The 20221-nt window shown below is 33.6% G+C and overlaps 1 protein-coding gene across 1 annotated transcript in view; it reads right to left on the bottom strand.

Moving 5' to 3' along the window:
• Positions 1-20221, bottom strand: part of LOC129218399 (E3 ubiquitin-protein ligase HUWE1-like) — a 736974-nt gene that overhangs the window by 34560 nt on the left and 682193 nt on the right. Inside the window, exons 80-82 of the mRNA XM_054852650.1 lie at positions 5564-5777; positions 4964-5142; positions 680-955 (exon numbers count right to left, since the gene is read on the bottom strand). Of these exons, the coding sequence (XP_054708625.1) occupies positions 680-955; positions 4964-5142; positions 5564-5777 (669 nt within the window). The remainder of the gene's footprint in view (positions 1-679; positions 956-4963; positions 5143-5563; positions 5778-20221) is intronic.

Here is a 20221-nt window from a genome sequence, read left to right as displayed (position 1 = left end):
TGCTTGGTTTGGTTGAGCCCAACTTCCTTTCATTTCAAGTTCCTTAACCATAGCATTAATTGGCATTTACGACTAGTTTTAGAATTTTTTTTCCCCATGTAAAACCCTCCCTTTACATCAGCAAGGACAGGTAAAGACTTCAGTTTGAACAAAGAGTCTCTAAATCCCATCACTCTTAAGTCACCCTAAAAAAAAATTCAAATAGGGTTCTTCTACTAGAGTTCCTAAGACTTTTCTAGAGCTCCCTCCAGCTCCTTCTACTAATTTCACAAAAATAGCTTAAAATTGGTATGTTAAGCCTTCTATTTTGGAAAAAATTAGAGGAGGGGGGAGAGGGAACCAATCTTGCCTCCTAAGTCACATATAAATAGCATAAAAGTTTTTAATACTTCAGCTAGGAAAAATGCCTTCCGATAAGTTCACTAAAATGACCAAAGTTTGAGTTTTAAAGATGTTACAGAACCAAATTTCTAATTAAGCTGATTATTTGTATTGATTAAATTATTACTTTTTAAAATTGTTTTCAATAATTTTCTCTTCTAACACCTCAAACTAATAAACTCAGTTCTAGCAAAACAATTCTCTTTTTTTGCTGTTTGAGACTAACATCAGGCTATTTTCTATAAGTATAGTTAAATCATGTTGCATAAAAGTTTAAAACTTGTAGATAAGAATATACCTTCAAACACTATATAAAACCTATTCTTCCAATCTTCAGGAGTTCTTCGATGTAATTCTCTAAAAGAATCTTCAAAAACGTGTTCCCTACGCACATGAACAGCTAAATCTTCTCTTCTAGAACCTTCATCCATTCTGTCAAGTTCTTGTCGGAAGTAGCGACGTTTAACATCAAAATCCAATACTCTAGTATGATCTACCAACACTGAGAATGGACCATCTGCTAAAGGAGTAGTCGACTGTCTTAATATTTGATTAAGTACTGTCCGATGGGTTTCTGAAAGAAAAAGCAGCGCACAAAAGATTTAATTGTTTTCTCACAAACAGCATAATTAATGAATAATTAGTTTCACTTAAAATACATGTAGATATAGCTTTATGTTTAAGCAACAAATGTTACAATGAAAAGTTTTGTAAGAAACAAGTCAATAGTTATCAGAGTCTAGTATTAACATAATTTAACTTTTACAACTGAACTGTTTAATTACAAAAACAAACAATCATACTGTTTGAGGTGAACATATTTTCTTTTTTATTTAAAACAAAAGTTGCAGCTCATCTTGCATGAAAACAACAGTGATAAATTTCATTTGATCAAGCAATTCATTTGATGCATTTCAAAAAATAAATTGGTGACAAATGTTTAAGTAACACTTTTGAGGCAGTGAGAAGCAAAGGGATATAAGTGCCAAAATTAAAAATTTGACGATAATCAGAAAAAATGGTAGATGAATCTCTCCTCCTTTGTCTTGGAGGCAAGAGATAGAGTAGCAATGGTAGGTGCTGCTATATGGAATGATTTCAAAAAACTTTTCAATGAAAGCCTACTTAAGACCTGAACTATAAACCAGAATAAAACTTGAAAATGTCTACATACATCTCTTGGCTTCTCACTGCCTCATTTGTGCACCTTATGCTTCTCACAATCTTTATTCAATAACTATAAACTGCTAGTAACCAATTTTGCAACTTTTTTTTTCAACATTTTTATTTTCTTCGAAAACAATGAATTAATTTTCTATTAAAGCAGACTATTTAATGCATAGGATTTTTTTTTTTTTTTTGTCTTTACAGTAACACTATTATTTTTTAACATTTTAAATTTTATATAAGGCAGCGGTTTCAAAACCTAACTTTTTATATGAAATTTTATGCTCCTGTTCAGCTTTCATAAAAATCCATTTTCAAATGCTACTGTGAAGTTAATTTTATCCAGATTAAACAAACAATATGTTATTTAAAATAATTTTCTTATGCAACAAAATATATTCATTCATATGAGTACCAGCCGCTTATGGCCGATCGTGCAACCAGTTTAGAATGCATTTCCTTTCATGGTTTACTTTGGGGGCTTTGACCCCCTCTTGCCACCTGTGGTGTGCACTTTAGCCTCACCCTGCACATTGTAACTCAACCATTAACTGAAATCATACAATAAATTCTGCTTTAAGCAGAAAAAGAGAGAGGAATTATAAACCACAGGAAAGAGACTCTGACAGGAGCCTCGGGAAAAGAAGTACCACAGATTGAATTTGGCAGCATCAAAGTGCTCTTCTTTCAGTGGTAGAAAAATCGTGGAAAATGAACTTTTTGATAAATATCTCCACTAGTTAAAGTTGTAGAAAAATGAAAATTGCCCAACATGCATACACAAATTCATACACTCGCTTTTTAATATGTAAGATTCATAATTTTACTACGCTTCACAACTCTTATAAAATTGCAGAAAAATAGATGTTTAAAATAAAACATACAACTTAAGTGAAATATTAATGCCATTGGTGGACTTCCTTTTGAGCGCAATTTTTTTGAATCATTGTGTCACTGAAAAGACATTGGATTTCTCTGTGCAAGCAGGGCTGCCACTTAGTTACAATACTGATAATAGTTTTTTTAGCAGTCTCTTATATAAAAGTCTCCAAAGAAGTCACCAGGTGTAGAAAATAGTTTCTAAAATAATCTTCCAAAACTCTTTGTGAGTAGCAATTATATCATGAAATTGCAATGATACTTCAATAAATGGACATATCTAGGCTATATGGTGGGTAAGCAGGACCATACTATTAAATAAAGCATGCCAAACTGTCATGGTAGACTATAAGCTTAAAAGTGGTTTCACATTAATTGCATTAATTTAAAAAGTGTATCGCATATGTTCAAGACAAAAAATTTTTAAATACAGACCATCTTTTCCTTTTTAGGAAGGCCTTAAAACAAATTAGCTGATAAAATAAAATATTTTGAGCAAGCAGCAAGTAGATCTTTTTCAAACCCTGTTTAAAAGAAAGAAAATTTTGCAGTTGTGAATTTTTTAGAAGTGGTTAAAGCACCTGCAACTAGGGGTCCTGGAAGAGCCTTAAATTGCCAATGTAGTACTTCATTATATAAAACAAAGAAGCATGTTTTAACACTAGAAAGAACGAGGGGCCTGAGTGGTCCCCTGTGTCCTTTGTTGTTCAATAACTCGAATAATATCTAACTGAGCAGAATGGAACTTTCTGACTTTTCATTATATGACATACTTGAATGCTTGTTTAATCATTTAATCATTTGCCTCATAGTACTGTAAATATTGATACTTATACCTAGAAAGACGGAAGGGGCCACAGTGGCCCCTAAGCTATTATACAAAAAATAATAATAATAAAGAATTCCTTTTCTCGTAATCGTTGTAGCATAAAACAAATGCTATTCACTCTAGTTTAAGCTGTAACTTCCACTTTATGCAGTCGTTTAGATATCCAAATGCTACAAACTGTACCAATTGCTTAGCAGCCACACGGTAGCCAATATTCCCTTGGAAAGATAAACTAATTCTACTTGTTGGCGAGTAAAGACAGAAAAACTGAAAATAATTAAGTACTAAATTTTTATTTAGTCATAAAAAAAGGTGCATTGGGCATGTGGACTCACTCAGGAAGAATTTTAAAAATAATTCATTGCAAAAATGAGCAGGGGTCACACCGACCCCTTCATCCCTTCTAGGTATACATCACATTTCAGTCTCTCTAGTGTTAAGCTATTCAAGAAATTAAAAAAATAGGTTACATAACAAGGACAAAACAGCCATCTCTGCAGGCCCAGATTTGGAAGTGTGGAGGCACCGGGGCAATGAAGGAGTGGAGGCCCCTAATCAGGGTTCGAAAAGATCATATTTTCAAAAATATCCCATACTTTGATATATACCTGAATATTTTTATATATATGTATATATCCGATGTTTTCGACCTGTGAAAGTTTGGATATTTTGTAAAAATTTTATTGTGGGGGGCCCCTTTGTTGTGGAGGCCCGGGGCCGTATCCCCGCCTCCCCTCCCCTAAACCCAGCCCTGCATCTCTGGATGACATGACAGGTCTGTCGATATACTGTAATTAGTTCTGCCTTAACCCTGGCGTAAGGGTGATAACTTACTGCTTAGTTCGTTATTGTCTCACCGTTAATTTAAAACTAAAGTAAAAGAGCACAAAAAGTTCTACAAACGACAGAATGGTGATATTTCCCGATTACGTGGAAATCAGTGCTAAATTTTTAATATTAAGTGTAACTAGGCTAGAAGAAATTAAAAAACATGCAAGCAATGAAAGGTTAGCAAAAACTGTAGTCGTGAAAACAAACTCTTGAGAAAAATTGTGATCACAAAAACGAACCCAGTACAAAAAGAGTTATAAAAAAAAAAAAAATTGTACTAAAACTTTATGATTATAAATATGTATCTAACATTTCATTTTCCATTTTTTTAAGATAATCATTTTTCAAAAATGACAAAACCTTTTAGGTTTTTTTATTTTCCCCCGGATAGTTGGGGATTTATAAGCGAATTTTTATTCAAGTTAGTCACCACAAAGTAGTCGCAGTTTTCTTTTATGATTAACTGTAAAATAATAGTTTAATCTACATTTCAGTTAAAATAGTTGCCAGAGGCAGCCCTGGCACTCAAAACCCGAATGCTGTACTGCCATAAAGATGACACTTTTAATAAACAAAATTGTTTTGTGTGTGTGTATTGAAAATTTTAATTGGTATCAGTTGGGATACCCCACTTGCAATTATTCGCTAAGAAAGGAGGTCACACAGTTTAAAAAACACTGATACCCCATCAAAAATCTTAAGGTGATTTATCATAGGAAAAGGCTAATCAAGAGGAAGATTACATTGTTGTGAAAAGAAGGCTTGTTGTATTGCCTATTACTAGAAAAAATTTAATACCGATGAATTAAAATTCAATGCTGCATATGATTTGAGAATGGATTTAGAAAACATAGACAACACAGGTAATAGATTTACCTGCAAATTTCAAAAACTTCTTTTTATCACTTGACACTTTTACTGCAGTTGATGCTGACAAAATTTCTGAAGTATTCATGCTTTGTTCCAGTGCTCCAGTAACATTGAGAGGTGACATTGGTGGAGCATCCTGAAGATGAGCCATTTCACTTTCTGAGGAATCTTGTGGGCCATCTTTCCTGAATATTGATAAAAATCAATGTCATTCACTTGATGTAAAAATATTTTCTCCCTGTAACTACAGAAGTGAGCTAACAATAGGTCAGAGTAATGAGCTGTCAGAAGAAAAAAACTTAAAATACTTAGAGGGTTCTGATTAGTTTAGCTTATTTACTGAGGAACTCAATGCATGATTATTTATTTTGAAGCAAATATAAAAGTATTTCTTTTAAATTAATAACATATTTTATTTGCGGGAGAAAAAACACCCTATACACAAAATAGCACTTAAATTTGTAACGCTACATTATTTGATAAGGAACAGATCAAATCGAGAAGCATTCATGAAGTTGATATAATCTTGTAATTTTATCAAAAATAGATGATATCACAAAAACTTTTGGTTTAGTCAAAAGCCAAAGTAAAATATAAAGAACATACTTCTTGTTTTCTTTTTCAGATGAAGCATGCACCAAGAAAAATGCTTCAACTGCAGGTTGTAGGACCAAGACTGCATGATGATCAGGAGTTTCAGCTAATTCTGATAAACAGTCACTAAGAGCATTCCATAATACATCAAGTCTCAACTGACTACTCAGGTGAATTGGATCAGATTCTTTCCGACTTTCCGAAGTTACCTTCGAATTTCCTTGTGCTACAAAAAATAAACATGCATAACTATTTCAAAACCACAAAAACATCTCTAGAATAGAAAAAAACTTAATGATAATAGTCGAGTAATTTGATCTTTTTGTAATGCTTGACTGAATATTAAAAAGATACGTAGACCAATATACAAATTTGCAATTTACCAAAATGAAATATGTTAATGGGTTAAAATTTTGCATGGAAAGCAGGATGAGGGTTCATTGTTTTAAGGTATTCAAATCTCAGGCTAACCTGGAAATTAGAAAAATTGCTACTTTAGTAGGGTTGTAAGCACTTGGAACAGCTTACCGAAAGGGGCATTATCGGGCAAGGGGGTAGATAGCTTAAAGAGGCCCATTGCTCTTCATTGGGGACTAATAAACTAACTAGGAACAGCCTAGCTGAGCCCAGAGCCAGTTGCTGGTTGTCACATTTGCATTTATATTTGTACTGATATTTTGAAACTAAGACAGAAAATTAAAATTCTTAAACAAATTATGAACAAAGATTAATATTTTTTTCAGGGTGAAAAAGCAAATTAAATTTGTTTTCCATTTGCACAAAAGAATCAATAGGTTCATAAAGAACTAACTTGAATGACCAATTGCACGTTTGAATTTTCGTAATGTGTTCTTTTTAGCGTAGTATCAGGTTTATTGATGTGTGGAGTAAATGTAAACGCGATTGGATTGCTAGGGATGGCCTGCATCTGAGCTCTACGGGGGTCAAAATGGTTAGTGGTTTGGTTTTAGAGGATTCAGAATCAAAAAACTAAGTTGGAATGGGGGGCACGCTTTAAGGAGTAGAATTCGAATGGGTACTAACTATTGGGATTTTAGTAGAAACGGAAATATGGTGGTTAGTAAGAGAAAAGGTTTTAACAGTTGGGATTCAAATAATCACGCAGCATTAAATAAAGGTGAGATGGGGTTACTTAAGGTTTTTTATACAAATGCTCGTAGTATTAGGAACAAGATGGAAGAATTGAAAAGCATAACAATAGACGAGAGGTTGGATATTATTGGAGTTACCGAGACATGGGCTACCGAAAGTGATGATCATTTATTATCTATTGCTGGGTACAATTTGTTTAGACAAGATAGAGTAGGTAAAAGAGGTGGTGGGGTTTTATTTTATGTCAGAGACACTTTAACTTGCGATGAATTGGTAATTAATGATAAACCTAATGAGATTGATATGATTTGGCTGGAGTTGATGAACAATAAGGGCAATAAACTACGTTTAGGGAACATTTATAGGCCACCAAACTTAAGCCAGGGTCAAGATGAACAGTTGTTTAGTATTATTAGTGACATTTCAAGCAAGGGGTCAGTCATTATAATGGGAGATTTTAATTTTCCAGGAATTGATTGGAATAATTTTTACCATAGTAATAGCAGAGAAGAAGAATTTTTGAAAATAATTGGTGACTGTTTTTTAGATCAAATTGTAACTCAGGGTACTCGACAGGACGTGATTTTGGATCTAGTTTTCTGTGATTGTTCTAGTAGAATGTGCGGAGAAATTAGCAGATGTAATCGTAAATATTTTCAATGCTTCTTATAACTCAGGGACAGTGCCAGAGGACTGGAAGCTAGCTAACATTACACCGCTCTTCAAGAAAGGGTCTAAAGGGAGTGCGGGAAATTATAGACCTGTGAGTCTAACTTCGGTGGTTTGCAAAATTTTTGAAACATTGATAAAAATTAAGATAGTAAATTTTCTAGAGACTAATAATCTATTGACTAGTTTTCAGTACGGTTTCAGGAAAGGTAAATCTTGTGCAACTAATTCATTACATTTCTATGACAAAGTTACCATGGTTTTAGACAATAAGAAGCCTGTAGATGTTGTTTACATTGATTTTCAAAAAGCTTTCGATAAGGTACCGCATGTTGCTCTACTTAGCAAATTAGCTGATATTGGAATAGGAGGGAAAACTTTCATTTGGGTAAAAAACTGGCTGACCGGAAGGAAACAAAGGGTAGTTGTAAGGGGAAATTATTCTAATTGGAGTGAGGTTTTAAGTGGGGTTCCTCAAGGATCAGTGTTAGGGCCTGTTTTGTTCATTGTTTTTATGAACGATATTCACAAAAATATTTCTGGGAACATGAATTGTTTTGCTGATGATGTCAAAGTTATGGGGACTGTAGAAAATGAAGACAAGCAAAACAGCTGCAAGAGGATCTAGATCATATTACGGAGTGGGCTGATAAATGGGGTATGGCTGTTAATGTTGGGAAATGTCAAGTGCTACATTTAGGGCATGGAAATAAGCGTACAAGTTATTATTTGCAAGGTTCAGTCATTAGTCAGGCAGACAAAGTTACTGATCTGGGGGTCTTAATAAGTCAGGATTTAAAGTTTAGCCAACAATGCAGTGCTGCTAGTTACAAGGCCAATAAGATGCTTGGGTTTATCAATAGATCTATTTCAAACAAATCTAAAGAAGTTCTTCTGCCCTTATATAGAAGTTTGGTAAGACCTCATTTGGAGTATGCTGTTCAGTTTTGGTCTCCTTATCTTAAGAAAGACATTAATGCATTGGAAAGGGTTCAAAGGCGAGCTACAATGCTAATAAATGAACTTTCTCATTTAGACTACGATTCCAGGCTTAGAAGGCTAAAAATGTATAGTCTTGAGCAAAGAAGAGACCGAGGGGACATGATTCAGTTGTTTAAATTTATTAAAATGAAAGATGTTAAGGGGCTGAAGTTTAGCACTGAAAACAGGACAAGGGGTCATTGTTTTAAGCTATTTAAATCTCAGGCTAACATGGATGTTAGGAAAAATTATTATTTTAGCAGGGTAGTGGAACCTTAGAACAGTTTACCGGAAGAGGTGGTAATGAGCAAGGGAGTAGATAATTTTAAGAGAGCCATTGATCTTCACTTGGGATTGTAAATTGACTAGGACCAGTCTAGCTGGACCCAGAGCCTGTTGCTGGTCGTCATTTTTGTATTTGTACTTGTATTTTTCTATTACAGAATGCATATCACACTCTATAATAAAAAACAAACACCTGCATGTTGCTTGGTGGATCCACACGTCTTTTATTTTTTACTTTATTATAATTCTTTCATCCTCCCCATGGATGGAAATAATGTAAAATAACAGCAAAAACTGCTTAATTCAACTGTAGAAAGAAAGTTTTAAAATAAAAAAAATGTTGAAAGATTTTTTTTCTTTTGATGGTTTCGAAAGATGTCTTGTCTTTCTGTCTTGCTTAAAATTATCTTGTTCGCAAAAGAGTAATGAATTACAGCGGTCAAATAATTCAGAAACTTACAAGTGAAGAAGTAATGCAGTAAATGAGATCAAACATTTCTTGGATATTCAAGGATTGTATTTAAAAATAAGTGTTTTAAGTTTTCATTAAATGAAGTGACCAAGTGAGGTTTGAACCTTTTCACACATGCAGAAAAATTATGTAAGGTACAAATATAGTGTATAAATAAATAAAAAAAAAATTTGATTTATGAAAAAGTGAAAGTAAATTTCATGAAAATTATCTTTGTCATTAATACCATTAAAACGGGGGGGAAAAAAACAGTAAAAATAAATGCAGGCACACTTTTTGTCACCACAGATCTTTAGTCTGGAGGTCATCCTTACTTAAGAAATAAATTTTAACCTTTATTCTGGAAATAATTTTTTTCTTTATTCTCTCTCCTCTTGAATTCTGCTTGCTGGCAGTAGGGGTGCCCCACAACCCTACAAACCTTTTGGGGGATGCTTAAGCATCCCTCGAGTTGTCACCCTAATGTTAGCAAACTAGAGAATTTTCAACTTACTTTGCATAACTCACAGGGTTGTACAATAGCAGAAGCACCAATCACAAAACATCCATGCAAAAGTATTACTAGTAGAGAAAGCATTTAAGATGCATAGTGGGAAGATTTTTTTCTCTGTCAAGGCCTGGAATATGCAACTAATGATTTTGGTCACAGGTCAACAACGCCATTTGTGGCTTTTCAATGCACTGATCAATTTGTGCAAGGTGAAAATAAGTGTTGTAAGTTGAAAGTGTTGCGACTCTTTCACTATACGAGAGTTGGTTAAAATTATTACTATCTCCAGCATATACCCTTAAACCACCATGCCTGAAATTAATGTTTGATTGGCTGAGCGAATAGATTATCAGTAGAATTATCTGGAGAAAACCATTATAATTAAAGCAAATATACAGAAATATACATCTGTTCTGTACGCTGGTTTTCTCCAGGTGCTTCTCAGCATAAAGGTAATAGGGAAGTTGCAATGTATTAAATGTTCATATTTTGGCTATTGGATATTGTTAATTGACCCTCAAAACTAAAAAATTCACCATCGCCGAATTTTAAAACACGGTGCTTGATTTTAAATGAATTTTTAAAAATCCACGCGCAAAAGTGAGCTCTTCTGAAACGTCACGAGCCTACATCACAGGGCGCGAATGGGCAGCCTTCCGCCGAAGATCCCTTGTTTTCGCTAGGGACATTTTGAGCGCGCTGATATTTTTATTTTTTAGAAATTCAATAAACCTTTTGAACACACTATGGAGGTCGGATTCGTTAAAGCACAATCTAAATCTTCCTCAAGTAATATCAATGATGATATTCGAATATTTACAAGAGGATGAGAGGTTTAATGTTCCAGAAACGCGAGGAGTTAAATGCGAGGAGATAAGCCTTTTACGTTTCGTCTTCGAAGTTGAATGCACGTTCTTTGGTTTCTCCCATGACATGGGAACCAGTTCGGTGGCGGTTCTCTCCTATCGGAAGAGCGCATGACGTCACTTCCTATGCCATTTGACGTCACAAGGGCTTGAACTTTAAAAATTAATTTAAAAAAAACTACTTATCGTATCGCAAAAATTTTTTCACCTATGATGTTCATCATGGGTGCAAGTTTGGTGATGTGTTCAAGACGGAAAATATTTTCAGTCCCCCCCCCCACATGCAGTCTTAAGGAAAAATTTATGTGCATAAATGTTGTAGATTTTAACAATGCCAGTTTTGGAATCTTGGTAAAAGCGTTTGCAGCGCCCCACCATTAGTTTTTGCCGATCGTAAACATTTTTATTGTAGCAATAAAATCGCTTAGAACATAAGGTTTTCACTTTTGCAACATAAATCAGTTCTGATCGGAATGTCTATATAAGGTAGCATGGGTTCCCGAATCACATCCCTCTTAAGGCACTCAAATATAGCCTAAAGTGGCACTTTATATTTTCAGTATCAAAACATTTTCGGAAGAGAACTCCCGAAACCCTTCCCCCGAATTCACCACAAATGTCCTAAATTTCAATTTTTAAGACTTCAGTTTCTAAACTGTTTTGTAGGAATAGTACCCCTCTTACCTATAAACATGACTTATGACAGCCTAAAAGTTTTAATACTTTAATTTTGGAAACTTTTTGAAAGAACCTTCCTACACCCTTCCCCCTTAAGTCATCCAAAGATAGATCAAAACAAAGCTCTTAAAATTTCAGAAACGAAACTATTTCGGGCTGGGGTGCGGAATACCCCTCTCCCCCTCTCATTGTTTACTAAACGCACTGTAAGTTTTTGTTTAAAATTTAATTTTCTATTGAGAGAGCAATTCCCCTCCACACATCGCCAAAGACAACCCAAAGCTTTAAGACTCCGATTTCGAAAATGTTTCGAGAAAAACCCCTGAATTCCCTAACTCTTAACTCACTCAAAAATAGCCAAAATAGCTTTTTAATACTTCAGCATGGAGAAATTTTCGGGAAGAGAGACCCCCCCCCCCCGAACTCCTTCCCCTAAGCAGAGATTGGCAGATTCGTATTCGTAAATCCGAATCCGAATTTGATTCACAGTACCTTAACGTGTTTATCCGAATACGAATACATTCGTATTCACAAGTGTGAATCCGAATACGAAATTTGGATTCATACCTATGAATCCGAATCCGAAGATATTCAGATTCAGACCTATGAATCCAAATCATTTCTGATTTACATCTGTGAATACGAATCCATTTGGATTCACAATTGGATTCACTGAAAAATTCAATTCAAAAGCCCAATATAAATAAATAAATGTCTGTCTGTACCTCGCTGCAAGTCGAGTTTTCGGTGTTAGTGAATATCTGTAGAAAAGTGACGATATTGTTATGGGTCCAAAAATTTTAAAAGTGGAATTCTACCAAAGTCATGTAAATTGAAACTTGATTTGTTTATATAATTTTACCAAACATAATTTATCTCAATTTCACCACTTTAAAATATAATGAATATACAGTGATTGATGTTACAAAGGACCAAATTTGATGGTAAAAATTTGTTGATGTTACAGATACTTGTACCGTTGAAAATGCAGATTCTCTCTAAAACGTTTCGTTTAAAAAAAAGAACAAATATATTATGATGGAAGAAAACGGATTTTTATTCAATAATACAAACATACATTTCAACTTTCCCATCTCCGGTAGGAAGCACTGATTACAAAGATAATTATTTACTAATAGTTCTACTAACCAAATTTCTCACGAAAAAACAGAAAATGCGTAAAAGAAAGCGAGGTTGTATTTTGTATTTCGCATTTATTTTCAACTATCACAACCGTTGACTGCTGCGAAAACGTTCTTGTTTGTACGAAAGAGTTCTATAATAGGGTAGAGGAACGACTCGTATACTGCTTCCATTGGCCGCCGTGATCAAGCACGGGGACCGGTTTGAGAGAGATTAGAGTGGCAAGAACGGTAGTTTCGTTATGAAACGTAATGAAATTCAAGCGGCGATAAATGTTTTTTAGCGTGAAATTGCTGATATTTTTCCTCAAATGCAATTTTAAATGGAAATGACGATGGAATGCTGGAAATTTTTGTCAAATAATTTGAGGTTAAACTGTATAAAAAGTTTTAATGAATGATGTATGAAAACATAATGCACTGACAGAATAATGCGATTTTCAACAGATAAATTGGGAAATTTTTAATCAGTACTCAAGAACAACAAAAAACTCTACATATTTTACTAAACAAATTATAAAATAGTGTTTAAATTGTTGGATCTTACTTCATAACAGGGTTGATAAAAATCAGGATTTTTAAATGTATATATATATATATAAAAACTCGGATTTTTTTAATTTAAATTGGATTTTTCTGATTTAAATAGAATTTTTGAAATTTAAATTTATTTAAATATAGTATTTGATGCTAACAAGTTAAAATGCTCAAGTTAGATGTTAAATTAGTTAATCCTTTTCCTATATATTGTTAAAAATTCATAAAATCTAAGTTTGTCAGAAAGAATTCAGAAATCAGTAAAAAATAATTACATATCTGAGCTTGATAAAATCTTGCTACAATATAAAGTCCCATATCCATATGGGTGTATTTCCCAGAAATTTTTTAACAATCAAAATAAATTACACCTTTCTTTTTTCTAAGAAAGAAAAAGGAAATAATATGGAAGTACATAAACAGAGAAAGAATAAAAATAGCGTAGAACATTAAATTATTCCCCCCCCCCCTTTTTTTTTTGGAAAAATAACACCTTAAATAAAATGCACGAAGAAAAAAAAAGGAAACCATATGCTTCTTGTATTTTAAATATTTTAATAAAACTCATCAAGGAATGAAAAGAAGACTGTTTTTTAGAATTCTTATCTTATAAAACTCATGCATATTTTTTTCTCACTGTTTTGACTTACTGTAAGTTGAGGAGGATTGTATGTTTATTTTTTAGTGAATAAGTAAATAGCTTAACTAGGGTGGTTCAAAAATACATGTAAAAAAAAGTTTCTAATAGATAACAGGACACCCCTCAATATTTTTAGACTTGTGGATAGTAATATACCGGAAGAATTTTGACTTCTTTTTTCAACTGAAAGAGAGTGCTCAACTCCCTCCCCCAAACATCTTCCTAAGTATGGGGAGGGGCGTTAAAAATTACAGTGAACTGAAATAACAATGCTACATATTATATATACAAAAGTAATATGCATATACATTGCAAAAAAAAAAAAATATTTACAAAAACACAGCTGGGGAAATTAAATGTTTCCAAATTTGTGACATTTTCAATGGTACGACTAATGTTGAGCACCCTCTTAAAATTTGAGTAAGAAACTAAAACTTTTACAGCATACACTGTTAAAACCAGGAGTGCCACAGGGGTAAAGAGTTTCACCCTAGGGTGAAGAAACAGTGCCTCAGGGTGCAACAGAGGCTAGGAAGTGTCGTCAAGCTGCTTTTGGTTCGTCAGTGGGTGAACGACGTTAACAAAAGTGCTAAAAGACCATTCAATAGGAGAGCGACTCGTTGCGCATGCGCTCTGACTTATCGTCCAACGACAACTTCAGTTTGAATGGCGAACGAAGGAAGTTGCAACGTGGATTAATCTTCGAAATCTCGCGTAAGTAAAGGCATTTGATCATATTGTAGCATTTAGAGCTTTCGAACATATTTAAAGTGTTTAAAGTATGTTGACAACTGCTTATTGTTCCGTTTACCTTATTAAATATTTAATATCTTGCTATTTATATCCTGCAAAACTGTTACCTAAAACTATCTATCAGTTACTATCTTGAACAACAACAACATTAAAAATAAAAATGTTTAAATCAGCTGATAATTGAATAGCTAATTTCGGAATAAAAATGCATCGACGTAAGCAGCCTATATACCAAAGTCTATTTCTTCGCAATGAAATAACTACGTTGAGGAAACGAACAGAGCAGCGAAGGCGGGGGGCCCAAGTAGCATTTTATCTTGGCTCAATATTGGCGTGAGATTGTTCACGTTGGCATTATCTTGGCCAATATTGGCACGATTTTTGCAATGTTCAGCCAATATTGGCTTCCCATTGCATACGCAATATTGTACTTAGATTGGCAGACAATCTTGTCCCAATATTGGCTAAACATTACTCAACCATTATTGTATTTAGGCTGTGAGACAATATTGGCGAGAAATTGGTTGAATTCTGGAAAGCCAATATTGGGCGGAAGATGGCTCTTTGATGTTCAACCGATTTTGAAACAAATCTGAAAAATGATTCATTTTCCTAAGTGAGCAATTAAACACTGAGCCTGATTACCTGAAGCTCCACAAACTGTTTTAGAATGCTAAAACAAATTTTGAACGTAGAGAGAGTCCTCAAAAAATGGAGCTATTTGAGTTCACTTTAAACGCATTTGTATTTTTTTAAAAACCGGCGAAAAAGAAACTTCTACTTTGTCTGCACATTTTGTGTTTTGTTGCTCTTCCTCGCCGCTGCACATGGTAAATGCTTTTGTCCGAATATCGGAGATACTTTCCTTAAAATTTTATTGTTGCCTACATTTCTTAAATGATATTTTATCATTCTCATCAGTGAATTTTTTTAACTATGTCTAATCCACTCTAAAATTTCAAAAAGCGAAAGAGAAAAGCGTTATTGGAGCAACTCAATGAGAAAGCTTTCCTTTGCAGTGATGAACTTTGTCTTCCAAAATAAAAGTAATGAAATAAGGCAAAAATTTTTTTGAAGAAATATTAAATGCTGAATAAAATTCTGGATAGATATCCAACATTGAAGAAATTGCTGAAACGATGTGAAGCAGTGAAAATTTTGGATCGACATTGTGTTTTCAAAACTCGAAATCATAATCGAACAGTGACATTCTAAATTGCGTCGAACATTGAGAATTGTGAACTAACATTTGAAACTGGAGTAAACTCTGGATCGATATTTGACTTTGAAAACACTGGATCAATATATGATGAAGATTCCAGGAGTTTTATTTTCATGATTCTACACATTGTGGATGTGGCAGGAACTCTTTAAAAAAAATCTGGGAAAAAGTGAGAATCTATCATGAGAAAAACTTTCCGCGAAAATTCAAATTTCTACTGGAAAACTGCATTCCTTTTCACAATGCTCTATAACACCTAATTTTATTGACAATAATCAAGTAAACTTTTAGAAGTCCGAATGCAAAATCTGAAAGAAGGTTTTACGGACTAGTTTTATGCTACCAAGTTCATTTATCATCACTGACTTGCGTTTTGATGATCATAAGACTTTTGACTCATTACGGAATGAGAATTAAGTTCCATGGTCTATTTTCAGCTGAGCATGTACGATTAAATGGCAGTAAAGGACGTGTAAACTATTTAGCGTCAACCATTGTTACGGAAATAATTGAAGTCCTATCTGATAAAGTACAAGAAATGTATCCAAAGTCGAATAAAACCAAGATGCTTTGATTAACTATGATTTTACACCAGTGTTGAATTTTTTGTGCCAAACCCTTATTTTTGATGTGACATGTCAAGAATCTCTTGAATGTATGTTCAACACCATGACGTTTTTCGTATTTCAAGTTAGAACTTTTTTCTAGAAATTTCGTAGGTTTTTTAATTGTTTCTACATGCATAAGTATTGAGCAAAAAAAAAAAAAAAATGGCTCTGTTTATCTAGAAAATCTGAACTTTTATTGATAAATGTTGTGCAAATTCTAGGTCCAACACTGTGGAATTGTCCATTTGCTTTACAAATAATTCTATTTATACCGTTGCCTGTATCAAACTGTTCTAGTGAATGTTCCTTTTCAGCCTTAAAACAAATTATAAATTGTTCCACATCATCTCTTTTGCACAAAAAAATTAAGTGTTCATACTCTTTCGTCTATTAAAAGTGATATCAAATAGATTAAAATTTAATAATGTTAAAGAATTTGGAAATTTAAAGGTGAGGGGAAAAACATGTAAAGTAAGCCGTAAGTTCTTTTGCATTATGTTTGGAATATTTATTTGTTTATAAATAAAAATAAATGTTTTTATTTTTTATAAAAACTAAGGCAATACAGAGCTAAAAAGTGATGTCAAAAGTTAAGCCAAAATGCAAAGGGTTTAATAATCATTTTCAACTTTTTAAATTTTCCTTTCCTTATGGTAAGTGGAAGTATTTTTTTATGTGTTTTAGTTTTCAAACATATGTACTAGACAGCTAACTGCTTGTCCATTATTTCATTGCAATAAGTGCAACCTACATTTGCATCAATAATAAATGATTTTCAGATTATTCTTTGTTCATTGTCACCTACATTACATCCATTTTAAAAAAGAAAAACTTAACTTTATTTGCAGTACACTCAAACCTGTTTCTGTGGGATCCTTTTTCTTTGTGGTACATGAAAATTTCAATCAAATTCTGACTCTATTGACTAACTTGTCTATAAAACAAGTGCTCGGTAATATTTTTAAGTGATGAATCGTTCTCTGATATATATTTTAAAAGCGGATTTAAATGGTTGGCGAGATTCAAAGTAGTTGCAAAAGCAGAGCTGTCTTCAGGGTCCCATCTAACTGGTTAAGCCACAAAAAGTGGTAGGTACGGGGAACTCAAGTGAAAAGTGTCTTGAATTTGTTTAAAGAAGAAATTCCTACAGTTGTTTCGTAAGTTTTGGGTTATTTTCAAGTGAGACTGTGTTACGAAAGCATTTTTTTGTAGCTAATAGTGAAGTTTTGAGTGATTTTTTTTATGCGGTCCCTATCCACCACACAAAACTAGGTTTGAGTGTAGTTTGTTTCCACCAGGGTTTCCGCTACGGTCGCATTTTTCGCATAATGCGAAAACACTATCTGAATTGCGGAAATAAAGCAATGCATTTTCGCTTTTTTGCTCAAAAAAAAAAAATAAATTAGTTTTTTAAATAAAGAAGAAATGTATGATCCTAGAGAGGAAGCGTGCATGGCAATAATCAACTTGATCTTTTTTAAATCTTACCTAAGATGCTTAAACAACAATTAAGTTCAATAACTATTAGTCTTATCCAGCATTATGTCCCCCCAATAACTGCTTTATTAGGAGGAGGGGACTGCAACGTTCTAAACACCAATCATGTTTTCTTTTTTTATTTTATGTTTTAAAAAAAATTGCTGTTGTACTTATTTCTTCAAGTCAAAATGAAATATGAATTTTATTTTCAACTGGAATTGAAACACATTGAGGCATATATAAATATATGAGAATGTGTAACATTTTAGCATTTTGCTAACATTTTTCCTTCAATTTTAGCTTTTATGCTAAAGAACTTTTGAACCCAGCTTAAACCCTGGTTTCCACATTTATTATAATGAATGCCAATTTTGTGAAATAGATCTTATTATTTTTCTTTGACAATAATTGTTAGTTCATTATTGAATACTTTTTGTTTATGTGAAAATATTAGACATATGCTGGAGTATTTGATAAAGAAATTTTAAAGATCTACTTACTTTATTTACATAAACATGGTCAAACATTTTACTGAAGGAGTTAATTCTTGCAAAATTAAGTTGCTATTTCTGAACTATCCGGGTCAGGGAAAAAGGTACTTAAAAATGATGTTCATATTTAATTTTTTTAAATAGGAATAAAAATTCCTACCATTAATTGTTCAATATTGCAAAATAACTTTACTAATCAGTTATTTCAAATTTAAAAGTTTATTATTAATTTGAATGACACCTAACAATCAAGCAAAGATTTTGAGCAACTTTTGCACTGTACTTCAATTACATTTACTTTCTGTGCAACCGTAGAATTGCAATGAAACCAAATGTGTACAAATTTTCTATTTGTTCGTCGAGGGAGAATTAACTCTAATCTGAATTCTGCTTAGGAACTTTTGTGACTAATATTTAGCAATGTTAGTAAGTTTTGAGCAGAATTTGGAAATATCCGATATTTTCAATTAGCACAAATTAAAGTCTTTAAAATAGTAAATGCTTCCTCAAATCACTCTTTATTTTCTTATGTTATTATTACAATATGTAGAATTAAAATTAAGTTTTCTTTTTATTATATTTCATTTTACATTTTCATCAATTTTTATGGAGTTAGCATTGACTGTTTCATTTTTCTTCTGTTAGCTACTTTTACAGTTATATGATTCAAAAATAAAATATACATTAATTGGTGCACAGTCATAAGAAATTCTCTTTTTTTCTGACCAACATTTAATAACTAGGCACTTTTAGTATGAATTAAATTGATGATGTTGTGAGATTTTGGGCTGTTCTGCTGTGGTCTGAGTGTTGTTACCACAAACGTTTCAACTGCATCTACGGCAGTCATCTTCAGTGTTTACGTGGTCGAAGCTTCCAGGAAAGAGACTTTTAAATCCTTCTTCCTTTTCGTTGAAATTGTTGGAATCCTAACAATTTCAGTCCTGGTTAAACTGTAACAGCTAGCTACACTGCTGGCCACACGAAATGCAACACCAAGAAGGATAGTAGTCAGAGTGAAATGAAATTTTATACACGTGATGGCAACCTTACTATCAGAAAGTGATTACAAAATGAGAACAAATTGATCATTTATTACTGGAAAAATCCCAAATGAATGGAGGTTTAAGTCTCCTGTCGAGCTACCTATTGCGTGAATGTACGAGGTAATACAGTCAAACATTGAAGCATATCAGTCTTGTAGGATATCCTACTACACAGGTACTAGAAATGTGCACCTAATTCCATCAAGCTCATAGCCTATGCAATTTACCATCTCAAGTGATCCCAGATATGCTCAATTTGTGACAAAGCAGGGTGACGCACTGGACATAGAAAGTGGAAAAGGAAGTCCCCTCGCACCCTTGCTGTGTGTGATCAAGCAGTGTCTTCCTGGGAGCCCCGCCATGAGTGTCAACACATGTGACTGAATAATGATATTAACGCAGTTTGGTGTCATGGGGACCGCAGGGTGACCTGTCGTAGTGCTGTGGATCAATATTAGAAGTGACTATGTTTTGTACATGATTGCAACCCATAGAGGCATCCCAGCTGTGGGTGGGGTATGCCGCTGAAAAGCAAAAGCATTATTTGGTAGTTCACAACGTGTTCTCCATAACCTTACAAAAATGTTATTTTTGCCAAATTCGATCTGGATTCATTGCTATGAGAGCAATCAGGAACCATTCGGTTGCTAGCAAATCGATTTGAACTCGAACCTACTCCAAGTGTATGCGACCCTAATAAAGCCTGCTTTTTAGGAGCACACCACATCGACAGCTGTAGTGATGCTAAGGGGTACTATATTGTGTGTGAAACAGGATTACCTCTAACATTGACTCGCTGCACTATCACAACCTAATGGTATATTTTTGTCATGTGTTGAGACTCGTGTTCAATAGGGCAATGCACCGTCACACACAGCAGGGAGGGGGGGTTCCTCTCCCACAATATCACCTTTTCTGACCTGCATGATGTCATGATTTGTCACAAATTGAGCATATCTGGAATGACTTGGCGGTAAATTGAACAATCTATGAGTTTGATTGAATTAGTAGTGCTTTACACTTAACTGATAGGAATTGACCTATTACATCATATGAGACTAGTATACCTCAATGTTCAACTGTATAGTGTTGTACATTCAAGCTAGAGTTGATTCAACAGGGTACTTAAACCTCCATTCATTCGGGATTTTTCCAGTAATAAATGTTCATTTTATTTTCATTTTGTAATCAATGTTGC

The sequence above is a fragment of the Uloborus diversus genome, chromosome 3 (genome assembly GCF_026930045.1).
Source record: "Uloborus diversus isolate 005 chromosome 3, Udiv.v.3.1, whole genome shotgun sequence".
Lineage (NCBI taxonomy): Eukaryota > Metazoa > Arthropoda > Arachnida > Araneae > Uloboridae > Uloborus > Uloborus diversus.
Note: the sequence above shows the minus strand (reverse complement) of the source record. Positions and strands in the feature narration are given on the sequence as shown.